Consider the following 20,607-nt stretch of genomic DNA (forward strand, 5'->3'; position numbering starts at 1 on the left):
CTACACACGTTTTAAAATATTAACACCTTCAATTAATGTTGACTGTTTAAAAGTTCGAGTTCCACAATTAGCTGGCTGGTCTAAAAGGAATAAGATGGTTTCTAGACACACATAAGCAATTTCAGCTATCATTCTGACACAGAGATTGTAGGGAAAAGAAAACGAAATTAAAAAAGAAACAACAACAAAAAAGGATATTAGAGAAAGAGAAAGGCAGGAATAAAAGAGGGCTAAGAATAGTACTAATATTTAAAAGACACAGTCTACCCTTTTTAAGTGAAGAACCTAGTTTCACAGCCAAATATACAAAGTAATTTGGTTACTGTTTTGGTGCCATCATATATATATGAAGGAAAAGAGAGTGAGCAAATAAAGTAGGAAAAGGGAGAATCATGGGGGGATAGAATAATAAAATTGAAATTAAAATAAGCATCTACCAGAACAGCCATTTGAATATTAATGAATCAAGCAAAGCATTCCAGGATCACTTCTGGAATTGGCAAAACTAAGTCTGAATTTCAAAACTGCCACCTACTTTTTATTCATTTACTCAATACGGCTTCACTATGTCTAACCTTCCAGATGCTCAAAATATGAGTTGCATGAATACCATTTGCTAGTTACTGTTAATCTGCCTGAATGTCAATTCTTTACCTTGGAAACAGTAGTAATATTCTCACAGAGTAGTTGTGAGGAGCCAGTGAAATCCATGAAAATGAGGTCCATGGAGTGTGTGTTGTTATCAGTAAAGCTCAAAAAGGTAAGATATTTTTGTCATTATTTAGGTCATTAAATATGAAATGCCGATTCTGAATCAAAACTGTAGTTTATTACATCTGAAACAAGAAGTACGATTAGCCAAAATATGCATCTAAACTATAGACACAGTGTTGCCATCCCAACAGTAGCTTGTTTATTATGCCAGCGGCAAAAAAGCCTGGAAAGTGAGTGGCAATGAAATCGCAAAAGGCATTTTCCACAGCTTGTTGAGAATTGAGTATTTTTCCTTCCAAGAAGCAATCCAAAGCATGGAAGAAGTGGTAGTCAGTTGGTGCAAGGTCTGGTGAATAAGGTGGATGACAGAGTTTCCAAGTCCAGCCTCCGTAGTTTGAGCAGCCTTGTTTGTGCAACATGTGGTCGAGCCTTGTCTTGCAAGAGGATTGGCCAGTCTCTATTGACCAATCTCGGCTGCTTAATCGCAAGCATCCTCATCATTCCATCTAGTTTGCTGCAGTAGACATTAGCTATAATCGATTGACCAGGTTTCACTAAGCTGTACTGGGTAATACCAACGCTGGACCACCAAACAGACACCATTAGTTTTTTTTGATGAATATTCGGTTTTGGACTTTATCTCGGTGCTTCATCTTTATCCAACCATTGTGCCAAATACTTGCGATTGCCCAAAAGAATCCATATTTTATCACATGTAACAATATGGTGTAGAAATGGTTTGCCTTTATGTTGTCACAGCAAAGAAAGGCAAACTTCAAGACTATTTCTCGTCTTACACTTGTTTAATTCATGCAGAACCCATCTATCCAGCTTCTTTACCTTGCTGACTTGTTTCAAATAGTCCAATGTTGTTAGAACAGTAACATCAAACCTTGCTGCTAATTCAGGTGTAGGTTGAGATGGATTTGCTTCCACTACAACTTACAACTCATCATTATCCACCTTGGTCTCAGGTCGCCACGTGGCTCATTCTCAAGATTAAAATCACCAGAATGGAACTTCTTAAACCATTGACACACTGTGTGTTCATTAGCCACATCCTTCCCAAAATCTTGGTTGATATTTCGAGCTGTCTGCACTACATAGATTCCACAGCAGAACTCACATTCCAAAATAACCCAAATTTTTGACTTAACCATGGTTTTGCAAAAATTGCTCTAAAAAAATCTGAAAGATAATCACAAGTCAAAATGTGTGTTTGCAAGACTGAGGATGTACCTTCACAATAAAAATAAAACAAGAAGTGTAAAAATGAAATGTCAGAGATATCAACTGTCAAACTTAGTATTCAAGCAAATTAGGCATTTTATACTTAATAACTAAATATTATTACTCATTCAAAAAGCAAGGCAAAAACTTGTTTAAGGCAAAAACCAACCAACAAATAAAAAACCCTCTTGGTTAACTTGGCTCATTCAATCATTTATAATTAAAAATTTCTGAGTGTAGTAGATTGTAAAGTGGTCACAAATTTTTCCCTTCCCTATACCCACGCCCTTGCAATATGATTTTGAGACTCTTCCATCAAAAGTGGAGTCCATGTCTCTACCCCTTGACTCTGAGCCTGCCAGTTATACCCCGTGGCCAACAGACGGTGGCAAGCTCTGGTACACTTCTTCTCTCTTCTTGGAACCTTGCAAATCCACCATGTGAACAAGAACAGGTGAGCCTCATAGATTATGAGAGATATGGCAGCCCTGTTAGCTCAGCTTACAGCCAGCCAAGTGTCACACAAGTCAGTGAGGGCACCCTCGATCATCTGTGCCCAGGCAACCCACTTCCTGGCTGCAGACACATGGGCAAACCCAGCCAAGATCAATGAAACCTAGCACAGATCAGCAGAACAGCCCAGCTGACACTAGACAGGTGAGCAATAATAAATGGTGGCCGTTTTAAGTCACAAAGTTTGGGGATTTTTTTTTTTTTTTGACACAGCAAAAGCTAACTGATATAACCATTAATTGTTCCTGTTTAACAGGTTATAGTTTTCGGAACAAATCCCTATCAAAATCTAAAGTTAGTATAATAGCATTTGTGCATATGCATACTTTATGAGAAATAGATTAAAATAATACAAATAAGTCAATCGACATATCTGTATGTCTCTATATCTACCAAAAGAGAAACATAGCAAGCTAACATTAAACTTTTCACTAGCATGTATTTGAGGCTCCATTTCCTTCTAAATGCATTTTCAATAAAAACCTTGCTAAAATATTTCATAGATTCTTCCTTTTTCAACCGTATCATTTCTCATTCATTTTTGTAACGATTGTTTGTTGAATGTCTAGGTGCCAGACACTATTTTAGGCATTTGTTGATGATCAAAATAGATACAGTGCCTGCCTTTACGACACTAGCAGTTTGCCATCTATAATTTAGAGTTTCATCAAATAATTAATTGTCCTTCAGTGTCACTTTCCATTGCCAATATTTTTTGAACTCCCACTAAGTGTGTGGTAGAAGTGTTTTAGTATGAGTAAGAGTTATAAAATGCGTATGTACATCCTTGTTCATATAAAAGTTAGGCGCAGTTTCACAATAAATCCTATTTGCACAATTACCTTTAGCAAAACTTACTCCCTTTCTCCTTTTTAATGATATTCTGTTTACATATATATATATATGAATTCTTATCTTTACCTATAATTGAGGATGAATATATGTTTTGTGTTTTTATCAAAACTGTATTTTTTCTAATCTTTCCAAGGCTTTAGAGATGGTAGGGATCATATCTCCATCTATCTTTGTAAACGGCTGAAGGCATGGCCTTCATATTATAAGACGCTTAAGATCCTGGGCCACGATACTGCAATAGTAAAAATAATGTAACATGTTACCTGAATATTCAAGAAGAGCCAGGAGTATCCTACACTTTACCTCTGCAGAGAAAGAAAACACATCAGTTAGTTGTTCACTCTTTTTCTGCCACAAATACCACATTTTAACTGTGTAGTAAAATTAGCACAATCTTACTATATTAGATAATAAAAATCCCATTCACCTGACATGCCACTGTTGACTATTTGCCTATACAAATTCTATCCATTGTTCAAGATGCTAAAATGTCTTTTAACTCTGAATTATGTTAGTAGATAAAACACCATTCAAATCCTGCCAACTTTGTAGGTCATCCTTAGCTATTTTAGCCTGCACAGTGTTGTCTAAACTCCTAAGCATACAGTATATGTCAATAAACTGTCAAACAATATTTTTGCCACTGTTATTTTAAAAAGATTTTATATATATGTATGTATATTCTTCTTCCCACCATATCCTACACAGGGCCAGAGATGTTTGATAAATGTGTATTAACTTCATACTCATTACTATGTGTCCAATGAGTTACGTGTCCATTTGCTTCCAATAGTTTACTTGCAATAGGTAAATTTAAAAACTTCCACAGTTCCTGCTAAGTACTCAAGTTTATGGAAAACCAAAAAAGATTAAGCTGTATCCTATTTTAGACAGGTTCACAATACAGACAGAGAGACAGAATTAACTGATAAGAAATGCAGAAAATACATGGAAGGGCATTAAATTTTACAACTGAGACTGCAAGAACAAAAGGATTTCAGAGGCAAGAAAGTAAACTAAACTAAAAGCCAGAAGACCGATCTGTTATATACTAGCTTTGTGGCTTTAGAAAATTGCTAACCTACTTCCGAGTCTTGGTTCATTCATAAATGATGACAACATCTACCTTATCTATTTTACAGTCCTGTGTAGGAAAAATAAGTGGGAATAAATATATGAAAAGTCTTTGAGAATTATTTAAAGTTCTGTATACACGTGAAGACTGTTGTTGCAATCTGGATCTAGCTGAAGCTGGTATAGAATTCTAAGTCAGACTGGAAAATATTTTATAAAAACATTTAAATTTAGACTGTCAAGGGAGTAGGTACATATTCTAAGAGTGAGATATTGTGCTAGTGAAGGAATATAGTAGAGAATGAATAACAATTATCCGATGATCTAGCACGGAGAGATGCTATTCTTAAGGACTGAGACTGGGATACAATTAGAAAGCCCCACTGAAAAATGGGTTCTTCCTCACATCAGATTGATGAGCTTACACTTATCTAACAGAAAATCACTACAAGCTCAGTGGCAGAGTGCTGATGCTAGGAACATGGTGTTTTAGGAAGATGAATCTGGTAATGGTATATATGAATCCAAAAAGATGGAGATGGGAGATTAGCCAGAAAATCATCACCATTACTGAGGTGATGATGAAAAAGGGAAATACTCTTTAGGATAATGGGATAAATGCAGAAAAAAAAAAAGAAAAAGAAAAGTAGGTTACTGAAAAAAATGGGAGACTTTGAAAAGAGTACAATTTTTGTAGGAAGCAAAGAGTTGAAAATACGTTCGCTAACAGACATTTGAATTTAAGGTGATGGTGAGCTGCTCAGTAAAAATAGCTTCATTCAGCTGATAATATGAGACCACGACTTAGTGAGAGGTGAAGAAGGAGCCAGGTATCATCTTAGTGATATCAAACAATCAATCTGTCCCCACTTAATACCTTATCTCCTCTGTTCTCTTCTACCCGCAGTTTAGCTGACCTGCTATGGATGGATGAGTATAAAATGATATAATTTTTGAATGGCACTGTAACAATCCTTCCTAAAGACAGATCATAGAATTACGATTTTTGATATCATATTTGGTATATAATTGACAAGATATTTTGATATCAGAGACCAGGAAACATCAGACCAGGTCACCCAGCTACCTATATAAAACATCAAATTCTGGCCAGGTGGCATTATGTTAAATTTTCAGCCAAGACCTAATCCTCCAGCAAATCATTCTCTAATTAAAGACAATTTCAGAAGTAGAATGAAAATGATTTTAAGTTGAATAGGATAAATCATGCTGAACTGGTGTAGACCACCTCTACATAATAAGCACTGATTTCAACGATCCCAATGTTTCCTCCATGTAACAGGACCAAACACCACACATGTCACCAGGAAAGGGCGGCTTGTCCTCTCCCTTGCATGGTCCACTGGGCTAGAGCAGTGATGGTAAATTAATCATTTTTAAAGGATCACTTAACACAGTAACAATCATAGCTCTTATCCAAAGTGCTCACTGAAAGTTGCAACCAGGGATGCAACTTTTTATAAGTTCTACAAAGAGCCCCCGATACACACACACTCCCTTGACTCTAAGAATCTTAGCACACCCAGCCATGCTCAACCAGCTGCTGGGCTCCCATGACCAAGAGTGGCACTGATATTCATAATACATATCATCAATCAATCAATGTAAGTATATAGTTGTCATACCTACAATGGCTTATTGTGACATGAGGTACAAAGAGTACAAAAAGCAGGACTTGAGATGAAAATGTAAGATTCTTAAAATGAATACCTTTTTAAAACTTAAGCTTTTTATCCTGCATTAGAAATTTCTATCCCAAAGCTATACAAGAAAATGCAATACAAAAAAGGTTTTAAGAATTTCTTCATTTCTGTCCAACATTACATTTAGTCAAAAATAAAAATGTATTATAAAAAGAAATACTCAAAGATGAGGAGAACAACTGCAGAATTATAACATCTGGGAGTGTTATGATGCTGGCATATATTCAGCAAAAATATGACTTTTACTGTTAAGTATATGCTTAAATTCCTTAAATTTAACTGTCTTTTAAAAAGGCATTTATCACTGATGCTATTCATTATCTTGGGAGCTTTTAAATTCACACTTTCCATTAAATGTGATGTTACAAAATATCACAGGTAACCATTATATTAAGCCATAAAATAAAAATACAGCCAAGAAATACAACTGTCAAAAACAAGATTTTATCACCCAACAGAATTGCTGTGATTTATTTGGGGAAGTGTTCCATATCTGTACAAATGTCCTCTCTCCTGATCTCTAAACAATATCTAAGCCATTACGTTTGAGTATATTTCTATGCAGAAGACTTAGTAATCACAGAACATTTAAACCATCTCTGTCATTTAATAAATGTGGAAGTTGAAGTCTAAGGGAGTTAAGTGACTGGCTCAGACTCCATCAGGTATAAAGAGATGTATTTTGTCAGCAAAGTATACAACTCTGTCCAACTTATGCTGAAAAACATAGACACTGAAGTGATGCTATAATCCTGATGAATACTATTTACCACATCCGACATACAAATGACTGAGGAATAATAATGCAAACACAGGCAAAATATTTATTGTGTGAGTTTCTCAACCTTAGCACTACCAAAACGTTGGGCCAAAAAATTCTTTGTTGTGAAGGATTGCCTTGTACATTGTAGAACGTTTAACAGCACGCCTGGCCTCTACCCACTAGATGCCACTAGCACACCCATAATAGTGCTAACCAAAAATATCTCCAGACACTGCCAAACACTGGTCTAATCATTGGGAAGAAAATTGCTGAAGTTGACATTTTTAAAATTAAACAAATTTCTCGTTTCATCGTTTTCACCATAATCATTTTGGAAACTCTCACAATTTTCTACGTAATCACCCTGACCCTAAACAAGGTGCAATCAGACTCACTGGAGTTGTCTGGAAGTTTTCTATCTCCAATTTACAAGTTGTATCAATTATAGGATGTTAAGTATTAATAAGTAATGTTGTGGTAGTTAATATCAACGTAGACAAACACTTCTGAAATAGGAACTTGAAAACTAATGATGCAACCTATGCAATTATTTTGATTCTCACACAGATTCACAATTTTTTGAGACTTTCCATAAACTTTAGCTTCATGCCTTTTGCAAATCCTTTAGAATTTTTTCTGATATTGTTTCATATTATAAAATATTAAACTCTCTCCATGTTCCATTTGTCTTCATAAGTTTGAGCCCTTATTTTATTCAATCAGAATATTCTCCATGTTATAGACTACAATGTCCATAACCTTGGGAAACCAGGTCCTGCAATCTTATTCTTTCTTTCCCTCCTTTTCCCTCACCATTTTTAGTCCTTTTATCTTCCTCACAACATGAAACACTGCACAAAACAATCAGGCATTACTGAATTTTTGGTTGTAATGGGTTTTAGAATGATTCTTGCTAACATGATGCAATGCTCTTTGCCTGGCATGCTGACCTTCAACAAACTTTCTGATGTTCTGAGCAAGAGTCCGGACGCTGCTGGGAAGATTCCAAGGATCTTGCTTGATGTGAAGCCTTAACCTTTTTGGACAACTCAGCTTTGGTTCCATTTCCTGTTGAAATTCTAAATAAATACAGAAAATCTTTCTTAAATCTCAACCAATTCCCAAACACATAAGCCCGGAAGCTTCAGAATCTTCTTTCTTTTATCACTGTTGTCCTAGACTATTAGCATGGTGATAATTTATTTTGCCATAGCACAACAGAATGTTTCTTAAATGTAAAGTCAAACCTTAATGTTATTTTTTTACAAATGTTTACACAAAGAAGCAAAGATAGATGAAAATTATACTTTCAATATCCCAAACTATATTTAAGGAAGCGGCAGCTCTATATCCTATTCTATTTGCCAACTCACATTCCCTACACCCCTTCCCCACCACTGGGATATAATCAAGTAGGTATTATGATTACTTTTGGTTTCTGCAAAAGCAACTTAATATTTACATACCTTCAATTGACTCATTTTTGTTCAGCATAGCCTCTGGAGGCATCAAACATTTTACACTTTCAAAGAAACCTAAAAGAGTCTATACTGATTTTTTTTACATATTCAAAAGTTATCAAAATAGAAGTAATATTCAGTGATTTATGAAATACAAGTAACCAGAATTTTTCTTCTTATACGATGCTTTTGCTTCAGGGCTATCCTGTCTACCACTGTTTGTTTCCAAATTGCTCCTAACAGTAATTTTTTAAACCTTACCTTGTAATCCTCGACCTGGTGTGAGATACTTGGTTTGGTCAAAGGCCCTCACAACGGCTTGCCCTTTTAGGAGATTGGTAATTGAATCCACCTGTGAATAGAAGAGATTTCTGACAGTTACATCCTTCTCATAATGCACAATATATATTTCTAAGGGTAAATCCTGTAAAGCATTTTTTATTAAAACGATTATTTTTGAAACCCCATGATGCTTGTGAAATCTATCTTTAAATAAAAGATTGAAATAAACTCATATGATAGCATTTACAATGACATTTCTGACTATCTTAACATATATTAGTACAAAATATAAATTAACCTCACAAAAAAAAGTCAAAGATCTGGAGTTATTAGAACTCCCTCCCCCCAAAGAGTTATTGGAATCCTTTTCAAAGTGGTAATAGCCCTCTATACTACCAATTTTGGCTATAATTTTTTTAAATGCAAAACACCAATATTAGCACCAAGACAATTTTGAACTTTTTAAAATTAGGAATAAGGTTAAGCAAGAAATGTCATAAGTATTCTGAAAACCGCCCCCCTCCCCAAAAAATAAACCAAATAAAAGGCATAACTCCTGTGTATGTAACTTTAACTTTCTAAGGACTGTAAAAAACTTGATATTCCTGATATCCTTTAGGTTAGCTGGCCGAAGGAATCTCTTCCTATTTTAAATGGCAGAAATTGAGGTAAAGGAGGTGGAGGGGTAGATGGAGGCCTTTCCATTATAATTTTCAGCATTTTTACCACATCTGAAAAAGGGATTCTGGACGGTTGTCTGTGGGAAAAAAACCCACAAATGCCTCAATCTCATACCTGGCTGAAAAGGTGCTCAAGGCAACTATGTATCTTGTCCTGTTTATCATGAGAAATGCGAACACTTAGAGGAAGTTCATCGCCTGGAGGCAAAACAAAGAACAAAACCACCCAGATCATTCATCTTATGTTTATCATTTCAAAATATTTTAATATTAGATAAAATAAAAAAACTTAACATAAACTCTTGTTCCATACAATAGTTCTCATATTCAAAAAACAAATTCCAAGAGATTTAATAGCTCCTAGGATGTCAGATGATTGTTCTTCTGAAACAGGAGAAAGCAAAATGCTTCACAAAAAGGACACTTGTTAATGACTCTTTCGGATGGTGTGTTTTTCTAATGGTTGAAGAGTTGAAAGAAATTGCATAATCAAAACTTAAGATTTGTCCTAATTGGATGAAGTTTTTGTTCTTAACACACACAAAATAAGAACATCTAGAATATCTACAGCATATCTATATCCACCAGTGTTTCTCCCAGTACCCTGCTCCCAGTCACCCACATATAAGGCTAGCTCAGGTACCTGCTGTCTTAGAAGTCCTGAGTTTCAAACTCCTTCTCACCTCCTCATCCTAATCAACAATGCCTAATGCTTTGAGTAAAATGTGTTTCCAGTGAACCTATAACCCTTCATAGTACTCTAGAAAGATCATAAAACATATCTTAAGATAAAAATTAGTTCGCTTCTTTCATCTCTTTTTCATTCACTCTCTTTATAATGGGATTGACTTTATCAAGCATATAAAACTGAAATGCAATACATATGGCCACGAGGAAAGATACAAGGTAAAAACGCATATGGATCAAAGAAAGGAATCCCTTAAAGTTATCGCCGATAGGACTAACATCAAAAAGTATGCACGTCTTCACCCACGCACCTGAGTCCATGTCATCACTGTGGAAGTAGGAGCTGCACTGGCTGCTGCAGATGCTGGTGAAGGAGGCGATGGAATTCCTGTTGCTGTTGCAGTCGCTGAAAAGAATGAGCTTCATGTTACTTTAAGAGTCCCTTTGCCCACATTTCCCTGTGGTTTCTTATTACATAAACGTATGCCACAGCTATATTAATTAATATGTCTTGCAGAAAATTGTAAGAAAGATAGACATGTTCAACTCAGTTTATCTTACTTTTCAAAAAATATGTATTTTAAATTCAATCATATTTCAAATTGTCTTGTCATATCATGTAATCTAAATGAATTTTTTTAAATGTGTAGTTATAAAACTGAGAGTCAAATCAAACTTAAAATTATTCATAATCTATTGGATGGTACACACTTGCAGTAAGGTAATTTGCTAACAGAGACACAGTCCTGTTTCATGATTTCTTCCTTTTGGCCCTTTCTGGTAGCTTAAATGACAACTTATTGGTTACACTCTGAGCTTCCTTAAGGAGGATCCGGACTTTGTCTGTCTCCATCTTAGAGCTGAGCACAGGTATGTGCTCGATAATGATGAACATCCTAATCATGAACATCCAAGAAAAGAATGTTCAAAATGTGTGCATGTGAATACGGACCTATTACAGATTTCAGAAACAGTGCAGGAGATAAAATATTTTCTTTCCTCTGAGAATAAGTAAGAAGGACTTATTTAACTTTAATTTATATTTAAAATTTCTATCTTTGTCTAGAGGGAAACCATGAGGGTAATTTTAATTATCTGATAATAAGAACTTGAGGTAAGAAAGTATTTTTAAACATGTAATTTCCCACTGGGGAAAACCCCCACAGATTCCTATTAAAGAGCAGGTTGGTGTGCTTAGAAGCTAAAAGTAAATGAAATGATAAAAGTAGTTAATCTGTGTGATCTATTATTAAATCTCTAGGAATAATTAACTCTATGTACTTGTTAAAATCCTTTTCGGAAACATAGACATTGGGACAGTAGAGTGGTTAAGAGAGACACTGCGAAGCCCGACCACCTGGCCTCATGGTCCCACAGGTAAACTGTGTTGCTGCTCTGGGCCTCAGTTTCCCCACGTGGAAAATGGAGTTACCGTCAGAACCTGCCACATAAGGTTTCGGTGGGGATTATGTAAAATCATCCTCTTCCCCCATGTACCTGTTAAAAGTATATTTTTAACGTTAGCTACTAGTTTGTGATAAATGCCTCTGATGAGAATAACTTTGGTTTGATTAATATTGAATATCTTTTCATTACAAAACACAGTATAATAAAGAAGAAGGAATAAGAGAGGTTTTGCCTTCAGTTAATACCAGTGAAATGGGAGATGTCAAAGCTGTACACAGTTTATGTGGCGGGTTGTGCCAGTCCTCCAGGAGGTGTCAGGTGACACAGGATTCGAGGGAGAAAAAGCCCTCATCAATTAAGGAAGTTCATGGGAGGAGCTGTCATTTGAGAGTCTGGTAGGGAAATGACAAAAGAGTTTGGAAGGAGTTTTACAGGTTGAATTGTGTCGCCCCCAAAATTCATATGTTGACATGTAACACCCAGTACCTCAGAATGTGACCTAATTTGAAGATAGGGTCATCGAGTTTAAAATGATGTCATTAGGGTGTTATCATTAATCCAATATGACTAGTGCCATTATAAGGTGGGGGAATTTGGACACCAAGACACTTAGAGGGAAGCTGATGTGAAGAGACACAGGGAGAACATGACCATTCGCATGCCAAGGAGAGAGGCCTGGAACCACCAGCCCTGAGAAGGAACCAACAAGGCCATCAACCTGCTTTCAGATTTGTGGCCTCCAGAGCTACGTGATAATATAAAAAATTTCTGTTGTTTAAGCCACTGGGTTTGTACTAATTTGTCAGCAGCCTTAGAAAAACTAACACAGAAGAGATCCAAGAGAAGAAAGACACAAAGCTGATCCTAGGGGTGGGCAAAGGACATTAGTCCAATTTGCTTGGAACAGAGAATATAAAAAGGAGAAATAGGGCAAAAAAAACCTATTCACTCCCAATGATCAGAAACAGACATGTAGAAAAAATGTTAATACTGTATAGGCACAATTTTCATATTTGCTATCCATGTTATGCAATCCACATATAGAACAACTCTCCCAAATTAGGTCCACAGAGCTGGAGAAAAAAATGCTTTTTCCAAGTTACTCAGATGATGAAAGGAAAGAATTTGAAAGATGATGCTGCCCCATTATGCTCTGTCTGAGGTTGATAATAATAACATATGACCATTTCGAGAACAGAAAAAAAAAAAAAAAAACAAAACTCAACAATCAAAAGTTTTTTCAAGACCTTTGTGAAAAATACAGAATCACATTTGACTTTGATGATAAAATGGATTTGAGGAACTAATGAACATTACCTGTAAGAGTCTCTGTTGCTGATGGTATCGTGACCTGAATCTTCCTGTTCATCTCCTGCTACGTTAAAACAGACTCGTTTGCTATTTCTTTCCCCCTTCTCGTTGTCGCTGTCTGTTGGTATTATACACTCTGACGTCTTACGTTCTAATTTAGGAGAATATGTTATCGAAGACAGAAGGCTGCAATGTGGTATTAAAAAAAAAATAAGTGCACATTTTCAAACTGTCTGCTATAGATAACTACCTTATTTGCTGAATATGATAAGCTTACAAATATTTCTAGAGTGCTTCCATGTTTCACATCAAATATCCTATTGCATAAAAAAAGCATGTCATAGAAAGTTCACTTTTTCTTCCCAGAATAAGAAATCATAACAGCACACACATTTAAATTAGAAAGCTGCATTCAAATCCTGGTTCTGTCACTTTATCACTGCAGCTGAAACAAAGCTATGATAGTTGTCTTTGACATTTGCAAAGTGAGAACAACAAGAATAACTGGCCCACACGACTGCTGTGGGAATGCACTGAGAGCAACACATTGCTGGTGCATAATGGGGTCACCTCTCTGTCCCCACCACGGCCATGCCATCACCACCCTGTGAAAACACTTGGTCATCTTTAAAGTGCTAACCAAATATTAAACACAAACACTAAATGTGCTTTGATATTCCCACTGGCTCATCCTTAGATATTGAAAACCCACCTACTCCTCTGCTCCCGCCTTAGGTTTCTCCCAGGCTTTCTCTGTTTGACAGGGAAAATATCATAATGTCAATCCCTCTCACCCCTCATACAAACAGGAGTTCTGGCCTTACAGATTATTAGACACTAACTGAAAGCAGAGTCACATAGAGGGTGAAGACAGGAGGAAGCAGGGGCAACTCGAACCTCATCCACAATCCAGCCAGGATGAAACGTCAGAAATCTGCCCAGATGAGAAGCTCTTACACTTGGCTCCAGGCTAAAATACCACATTCAGATGGAACTGGTGTGAAACCTTATGAAGACTTTGAGTAGCTGCTGATCCCAACCACTCTAGGCTGGATGTTTGGCTACAGAATATTCCTGTTAGAACTGTCTAACTCAAAATTAGGCAAACTGGAATTGCTCTTAATTACCAAACAGCATGCTACAAAACTTGCAAACCAAATTAAACCATATCTAAACAAAGGGCCCATCCCATGTGTGGCTTCTCAAGCCAACAATCACCTTTGCATTCACTGCAGACCTAAGACATTCAGTTCCAATCAACAGCACATATCTTGACCCTCATTTTTCCATAGCAATGTAATGTTTCTTTTATTATTTCAAGACCATGAAAATTTCTTATCTCCATTATACATATCCCATAATATCAAGCCCAATACTGTGCATTAATACCTGTTAAATAATTTCACTGACTAATTAAACACATTTATTATATCATGCATTGTTCTTGGTGCTTTGGTTATTACAGTTTATAAAACACACTAAAGCCCCTGCCTCCTTGGAGCTCAAATCCTACTGAGCGGAGATGAAAAATAAACAAGTAAACTTTATTGTATATCAAATGGTGGCAAATGCTAACAAGAAAAATAAACAGGGGAAGGAAGCACGAAGCTGCCATTTCAAATAGGATAGCCAGGTAAGGTGATACCTGAATAATATTTTGGCATTTTATCAGTTTTAGACACAGGTAAAAATTAGAGGAGCTATGTTACATTGCTCAAGGCCCTATGAACATTTTCAATAACTGAAATCTAGGAATAATTTTAAACGCCATTTTTCTAGCTGGAAAGATACTTTTATGTCCTGTAAAATAGATTGTGTATTTATTTACCCCCTCCATCCAAAAGATTAAAACATTAGACTAACTCCAATTATCCAAGCTCCATGCTGCACAGACAGATGAACTCTGAATACCAAAGAGGAAAGATGTGCAGGACTTCTCATTTCGCCAAAAGTCCTCTCTGCTTATGGATTTTTTAAATTAGAAGTCATGGGGCTAAGTATAAACATTTTTTTTCAAAGTTATATGAATTGTATTCACATGGTTGCTTTTCATTTAAGACAGCTGCATCATGCCTACACTGACCCTGAGGGAAGAAACGTTAGGCTCACAAATGAATGATAGAGAAATCATGTTTTTGACACCATGTTTTTGCATAAAATTTCTAGATTTTGAAAAACAACAATAAGGCATCAAACTATAATATTTTATTTGTGCATGCAGAAATATTTTCCCTTAGTTTTGCTCATCTGCAATATTAAGCTACCTACTAAAGGTCCATTAATTAAAACCCCAGCAGCATGCCACTCCAGATGAATCTCCTCCTAATACCATGATTAATCAAGATTTTTGCACAAAGTATATTGCAACTACCTGTGTGTTTTTAATATTATCATCCTCCTCATCATCATAGCTAACATTTGTTGAACTTTTATGCCAGTCACTATGCTAAATACTTATTAATAACATGTATTCATTCACTTAATCCCTAAAACCACCATATGAAGTAGGTATCATTATTATGCCCAATTTATACGTGACATGGGTGAGACACACTGTTACACACATATTCTTTGCAGAAGCCTGTCTCCCTGCCCCTAACTTGCATATTCTGGTGGGAATAGGGAAGTTGTCAGCGCTGTTTACCAGGGTTGCAAATCTGCTGGGCACATGACCAGCTGGCATTCTCCTCACCCTCTGAGGGCAGGCATGGCCGTGTGACTTGCTTTAGCCAATGCAATGTGAGTGGATGTGATATGGGTCCCTGCTAGGCACAGGCCTTTATCCCATGTGCGGTGCGCCTCACTCCCTTCTCCCTGCTGTGACAATGTGACACAGTTCAGCCCGTGACTCTGAGTGAGGACAATGTGGAGCAGAGACCCTGTAGCCCCACGATGGGTATGCAGAGTGAGCAAGAAAGAAATCTTTGTTGTCTTAAGTCTGCGAGACTTTAGACTTGTTGTTAACATAACAACAAAGGTGGTAAAAAACAGGTGTTGCGTAGAAACCAGGAGGTGTCTAGGGCAGTACTGCGTGAGTACCTGGTCAAGAAAGCACCTCCTTTACACTGAGTACTTGGGCAGAAGAATATCTCCTTTACCTTGGGATACTAGACACAGATTCTCTGCAGACCTGACATCAGCCTGACACTTGGGTGCCCAGGAGGCCAGCCACGTGGGACTGAGTTTGTCATTTTCTAGGAACAGAAAGCAGCTAATGCAGCTGGAGCTCTTTGAGTAAAGTGCGGAGAGGTGGATGGGGGCAGGTGGTGTGGAAACCTGCAGGCCACAATAATACATTGGATATTACTTCACTGCGGTGCAACACCATTCAACAGCTTCAGGCAGGGAACTAGCACAGTTTGTCTTTACAAATCCCTCCGGTGTCTGCTGAATGCAGAGTGCATGGAGAAAGGCCAGCTCGGAAGCTCCTATGGCGGCATGAGGGAGGGAAGACGAAGACATAATCTATGTTGAGAGCTATGGATATATTCTGAGGTGTAATTGACAGACCTTGGTGAGGTATTGCAGGTGGACGGGAAGAAAAGAGAAGCAGCAAAACCAGTACCTGGATTTGGGCTTGATGGACCAAAGAGAAGGGGAATGCTTTACTGACAAGGGGCAGACCTTGGTGGAAGAGGAATCAGAACAGATCTGAATATGAGGAAATGATAATTCAGTTTCAGAAATAAATTTATGTATGAGATGTCTGTGGTGCATCCCAGTGTTTCGTAACTCAAATCACAGAGGGACTGTGAGAATGAAATAAGCCAATGTATTTAACAATATAAACCTGCCTAACACGTAGGCCTATAATAAATGTTGGTTTTGATGAAGTCGTGCCCTCTTTTTGTACATTTACCTGCCTAATGCTTACGGAAACTTGAAAGATAACTCCACTACCAACACCATCATTCCTATTTGTGACCCCCAGGTCGCTAACCGTCCTGCAACGCAGTTTGCTCATCACTCAATCCTGGGGCATCTGGCAGCTGCAAAATGAAGTCTATTCTCACACTTCCTATCTTCACAAGCCCCGATACTCTTCATCCACTTCCTCCCAGTGAGAACACACACACCTCTATTTTGAAATTCCACCCAAGATTCTGGACCTGAGTTATTCTTCCTTTTGTTTATTTCTAGTATCTAAGTGTCATGAACCAGAAAAGAGCCCATTAAAGTGCAAAAGAATTTAGCTCCCTAAAGTGAAACAGGAATCACAAAGCCCTGATGAAATTCATAACGGCATCTCTTCTCACGTTACTAGACAGCAACTTTGTCTCTAATTCCATATTTGGATCTGAAGATAAGTTGGAGGATTTAGAGAAAAGCCTCTGTGTTCAAGGAAATTTTATTTCTAGGAGAGGTATTCCCAAGTGACAGGGTAACCAGGCTTCGTGATAAGACAAGTTCCACGCCAGGCCCTTTCACAGGAAGGAGTAAGTTCTAGAAAGGTTAGCGAGGAGATGATATGAGGCAATTTCCCTTAGAACTTGGCAACACATCCGAGATCTGCTTCTCCATTCTGCAAAGACATCTTTGTCTGACCAAGAATAATTACTACGCGGTGAGAAAATTGTCTGGTAACCAGCTTTTTAAGTAACTTGTTAAGCTTGACTGCATTGCAGCGTCTCTGACTATTAAGGGCCATGGAATCCAGGCACCGGAACAACCGCACTGTTTTAAAGTGATCACTTTGCACATTGAATTATGCAGAATATATTTGTATTTAGAATTAAATTAATAGGTGTACACAGAGAAGACCAAGTTAGCTTCTCCAATCATTTGTTCATTTCATGTCACTTTTCTAATAAACATGCACAGTTGGGTAAAGGCTTTTAGAATAGCAGAGTGGGGAAATCTTAAATGAAAAATAAGTATTAGAAGTCGTTTTAGTCAATACAAATGACTTACCCCCTTTTTGCAACTAGTGCTTTAAATATAAATATGTTAAACCAAGTAAAGGGAGCTCTTTGATTCGAATTTTTTCTTGAAAATATTTCTACATTACCTGAACTCAAAACAACACCACCACCACCACAAAGTCAATAAATCAACACAGACAAAGTCTGGACGATCACCAGGCAGTGTTGGATAGGCAAGGCATCAGGGGCTCAGTCTCTGCGTGGTGTCAGCTGAGGCACATCAATAATCCTGCCGCTGACAACGGACTCATCCGAACAGCAGAAATAATAAGTCTTGGAACTGGAAGTATGGGATTGGTCCAGATGTTCTCTTAAAATCCCTTTGAGAGCTAAGATCTAGCATTCAATGTCACTATTTGTTGCCTTATAAATAAAGACTCTTTTTCTGTACGTTTCATAAATACCTTAAGGAGAAAAGAACTGGTTTCTGAAACAGAACATATCATATAATAAAATTCCATTTGTTAAATAAAGTAAAATATAAGCTTCTCTGTCACAAGGATTCCAAAGCAGTTCAAAAGTATCCAGCAACTGCTTAAAAATAGTCTCCTGTTCTTAATAATCTCAAACGGTTTAACTCACCTGTAAATGGGAAGTCACAGAATAATATACAAAGGTTATAAGTAATTTTTAAAAACTAGTTTATTAGATGTAGGAAAACAATTTTAATTCTAACTTACTCATAAAACTTCAGAAAAATAAAATAGCAAATATTTGAAGATAATTTTTAAAATCTGACGCATCTAATAATGGTGATTTTGATCTCTAAATTTCAAAGACATGTAAAATAAGAGCATGTCAATTATGACTTCATCAGTATAATGTCTAATTACAACCAAGGCTTGGAATAAGTTCTAAATATTTCATGTGGAAACTGAATTATCCATGGAATGATTATCCATGGATGACGTATGTGTGTGAAGTAAGAGTACACATCCGCAGCAATTTAAATTCACAACTTCATAAAGAGAGCATAATAAAAAAAAGGATAATGGTGTTTATATCAGTTTCAGAATCTACCAACTCTGGTTATAGTCAATCATTTCCCTCTCATGAAGGGATGAGCAAGCACGATACAGGCACAATGTTGACTGCTTTCTGTAGTAACTTGTATAATTTTCACCACAAACTTGTAATTCATTACTATTATTTGTCCATTTCTAGAGACGAGAAACTGAGCTACCCCAAATCCCACGCTGTTTGACCACGCAGAGCTGCCCTGCCCAGATGTGAGGCGTCATCGCACACCATGATGGGACAAACCATCTGCAGAGGGCAGGCGAGTCTCCAGCCATCAAATGCTTGAGTAAGTAGAACTGATTTCTTTGGCACAGTGCTCACTAATGCCTCCACCTTCTCTTGTTTAAAATTATTGGCACAGCTATTTGGGTTACTGCTTAGTAGGCCATTAATTCAATCAGAACAGAAAAAAGTATTTGTCCTAGAGATACACAATTTTGTGCTTACTCATTTAGCAAGTATGTTAAGCATTTGTTATATTTTTCTTTGAGGCACAGTCTCACTCTGTTGCCCAGACATGAGTGCAGTGGCGTCATCATAGCTCACTGTAACCTTGAGCTCCTGGGCTCAAGTGATCCTGCCTCAGCCTCCCCAGTAGCTGGGACTACGGGTGTTTGCCATCATGGCCAGCTAATTTTTTTTTTTTTTTTGTAGAGACAGAGTCACTATGTTGCTCAGGGTAGTTTTGAACTCCTAGCCTCTCCTGTTTTAGCCTCCTAAAATTCTGGATTAAAAGCATGAGCCACCATTCCCAGCCCATTTATTATACTTACGAGTATCTATTGAGTATCTATATATACACACCAAACATTATGCCCTGAACCGTAAAGGATACAAGGAAATCCTTATAAAAAATTAATACTTTTTCAAACATACTTTTCAAGGTAATACTCTCACACTGAGACTAATTTAGTGTTTTTATATAGGACAGAATTTTGTCATTCTCTTCCCTGGTATCAAATGCTTGCTTAAAATATACATCTGTATCTATTTGCCATTTTAAAAATCATGTTTAAGGTGTTGGAATGTGGAGGGCCCGTAGGATCAGCACACATCTCCGACATTTCCGAAAACTAAAGAGGGAATGACTGGATTTTTCAAAAGTCACATTTTCTACAGCTATTTCATTAGGCAAACTTGAAAGTACAGTACAAAATACTTACTCATCGATTTGACAAACACACATCTCCACCTCTTTCATTGCAGTCTGAAGTTTGCCCAGCAGTTTCTGATAGATATCTTGGGTTTCCAAGTCTTCTTCTTTTAACAGATACCTGAGCCCGTGACCATCTTGCTGTCCCAGAGACAGACCAGAAGGGGCTGCCATGGTTGTGATGGTATGCTGAATGTACACCATGGGGCTCAGCTTCCCTGCAAGTCAAATCATGCCATTGCCGTAGTTATTGCCTTACCGTACACCAATCCCATCCAATTAATTTTATTTATTTATTTTAAATTGACAGATAAAATTATATGTATTACCATGTACAATATGATGTTCTGAATACATTCTGGAACGACTAAATATAGCTAATTGTCATATACATTGCTTCACATAGTTATCATTTTTTGTGGTGAGAATACTTTATATCCACTCTCTTAGTACTTTTCAAGAATATAATGTATTGCTAACTCTACTCACCACGTTGTATTAATACCATAGATCATCTCTTGAACTTACTCAAATCTCCTATCTAACTGAAATTTTGTATCCTTTGACCAACATCTTCCCAACCGCCCGACCCCCAGCCCCCTAGCCCCTGGTAACCCCCCTTTTACTCTCTACTTCTCTGAGATCAACTTTTTAAGATTCCACATATAAATGAGCTCTTGCAGTATTTGTCCTTCTGTGCCTGGTTTATTTCACTTAACATAATGTCTTCCAGGTTCACTCAAGTTGTCACAGATAACAGAATTTCCTTCTTTTTTATGGCTGAATACAGGGTGTTCCAAAAGTCACCATAC

The 20,607-nt window shown here is 37.1% G+C and overlaps 1 protein-coding gene across 2 annotated transcripts in view; it reads right to left on the bottom strand.

Moving 5' to 3' along the window:
- Positions 1 to 20,607, bottom strand: part of PREX2 (phosphatidylinositol-3,4,5-trisphosphate dependent Rac exchange factor 2) — a 276,900-nt gene that overhangs the window by 95,701 nt on the left and 160,592 nt on the right. The window contains exons 25-31 of one of the 2 annotated variants that reach the window (XM_069465531.1): positions 19,806 to 20,013; positions 12,707 to 12,886; positions 10,294 to 10,388; positions 9,411 to 9,493; positions 8,595 to 8,685; positions 7,824 to 7,952; positions 3,576 to 3,617 (exon numbers count right to left, since the gene is read on the bottom strand). In XM_069465531.1, the coding sequence (XP_069321632.1) occupies positions 3,576 to 3,617; positions 7,824 to 7,952; positions 8,595 to 8,685; positions 9,411 to 9,493; positions 10,294 to 10,388; positions 12,707 to 12,886; positions 19,806 to 20,013 (828 nt within the window). Of the gene's footprint in view, positions 1 to 3,575; positions 3,618 to 7,823; positions 7,953 to 8,049; positions 8,102 to 8,594; positions 8,686 to 9,410; positions 9,494 to 10,293; positions 10,389 to 12,706; positions 12,887 to 19,805; positions 20,014 to 20,607 lie in introns of those variants that run through there. The other variant, XM_069465532.1, reaches the window with a different exon arrangement.

The sequence above is a fragment of the Eulemur rufifrons genome, chromosome 3, assembly GCF_041146395.1.
Source record: "Eulemur rufifrons isolate Redbay chromosome 3, OSU_ERuf_1, whole genome shotgun sequence".
Lineage (NCBI taxonomy): Eukaryota > Metazoa > Chordata > Mammalia > Primates > Lemuridae > Eulemur > Eulemur rufifrons.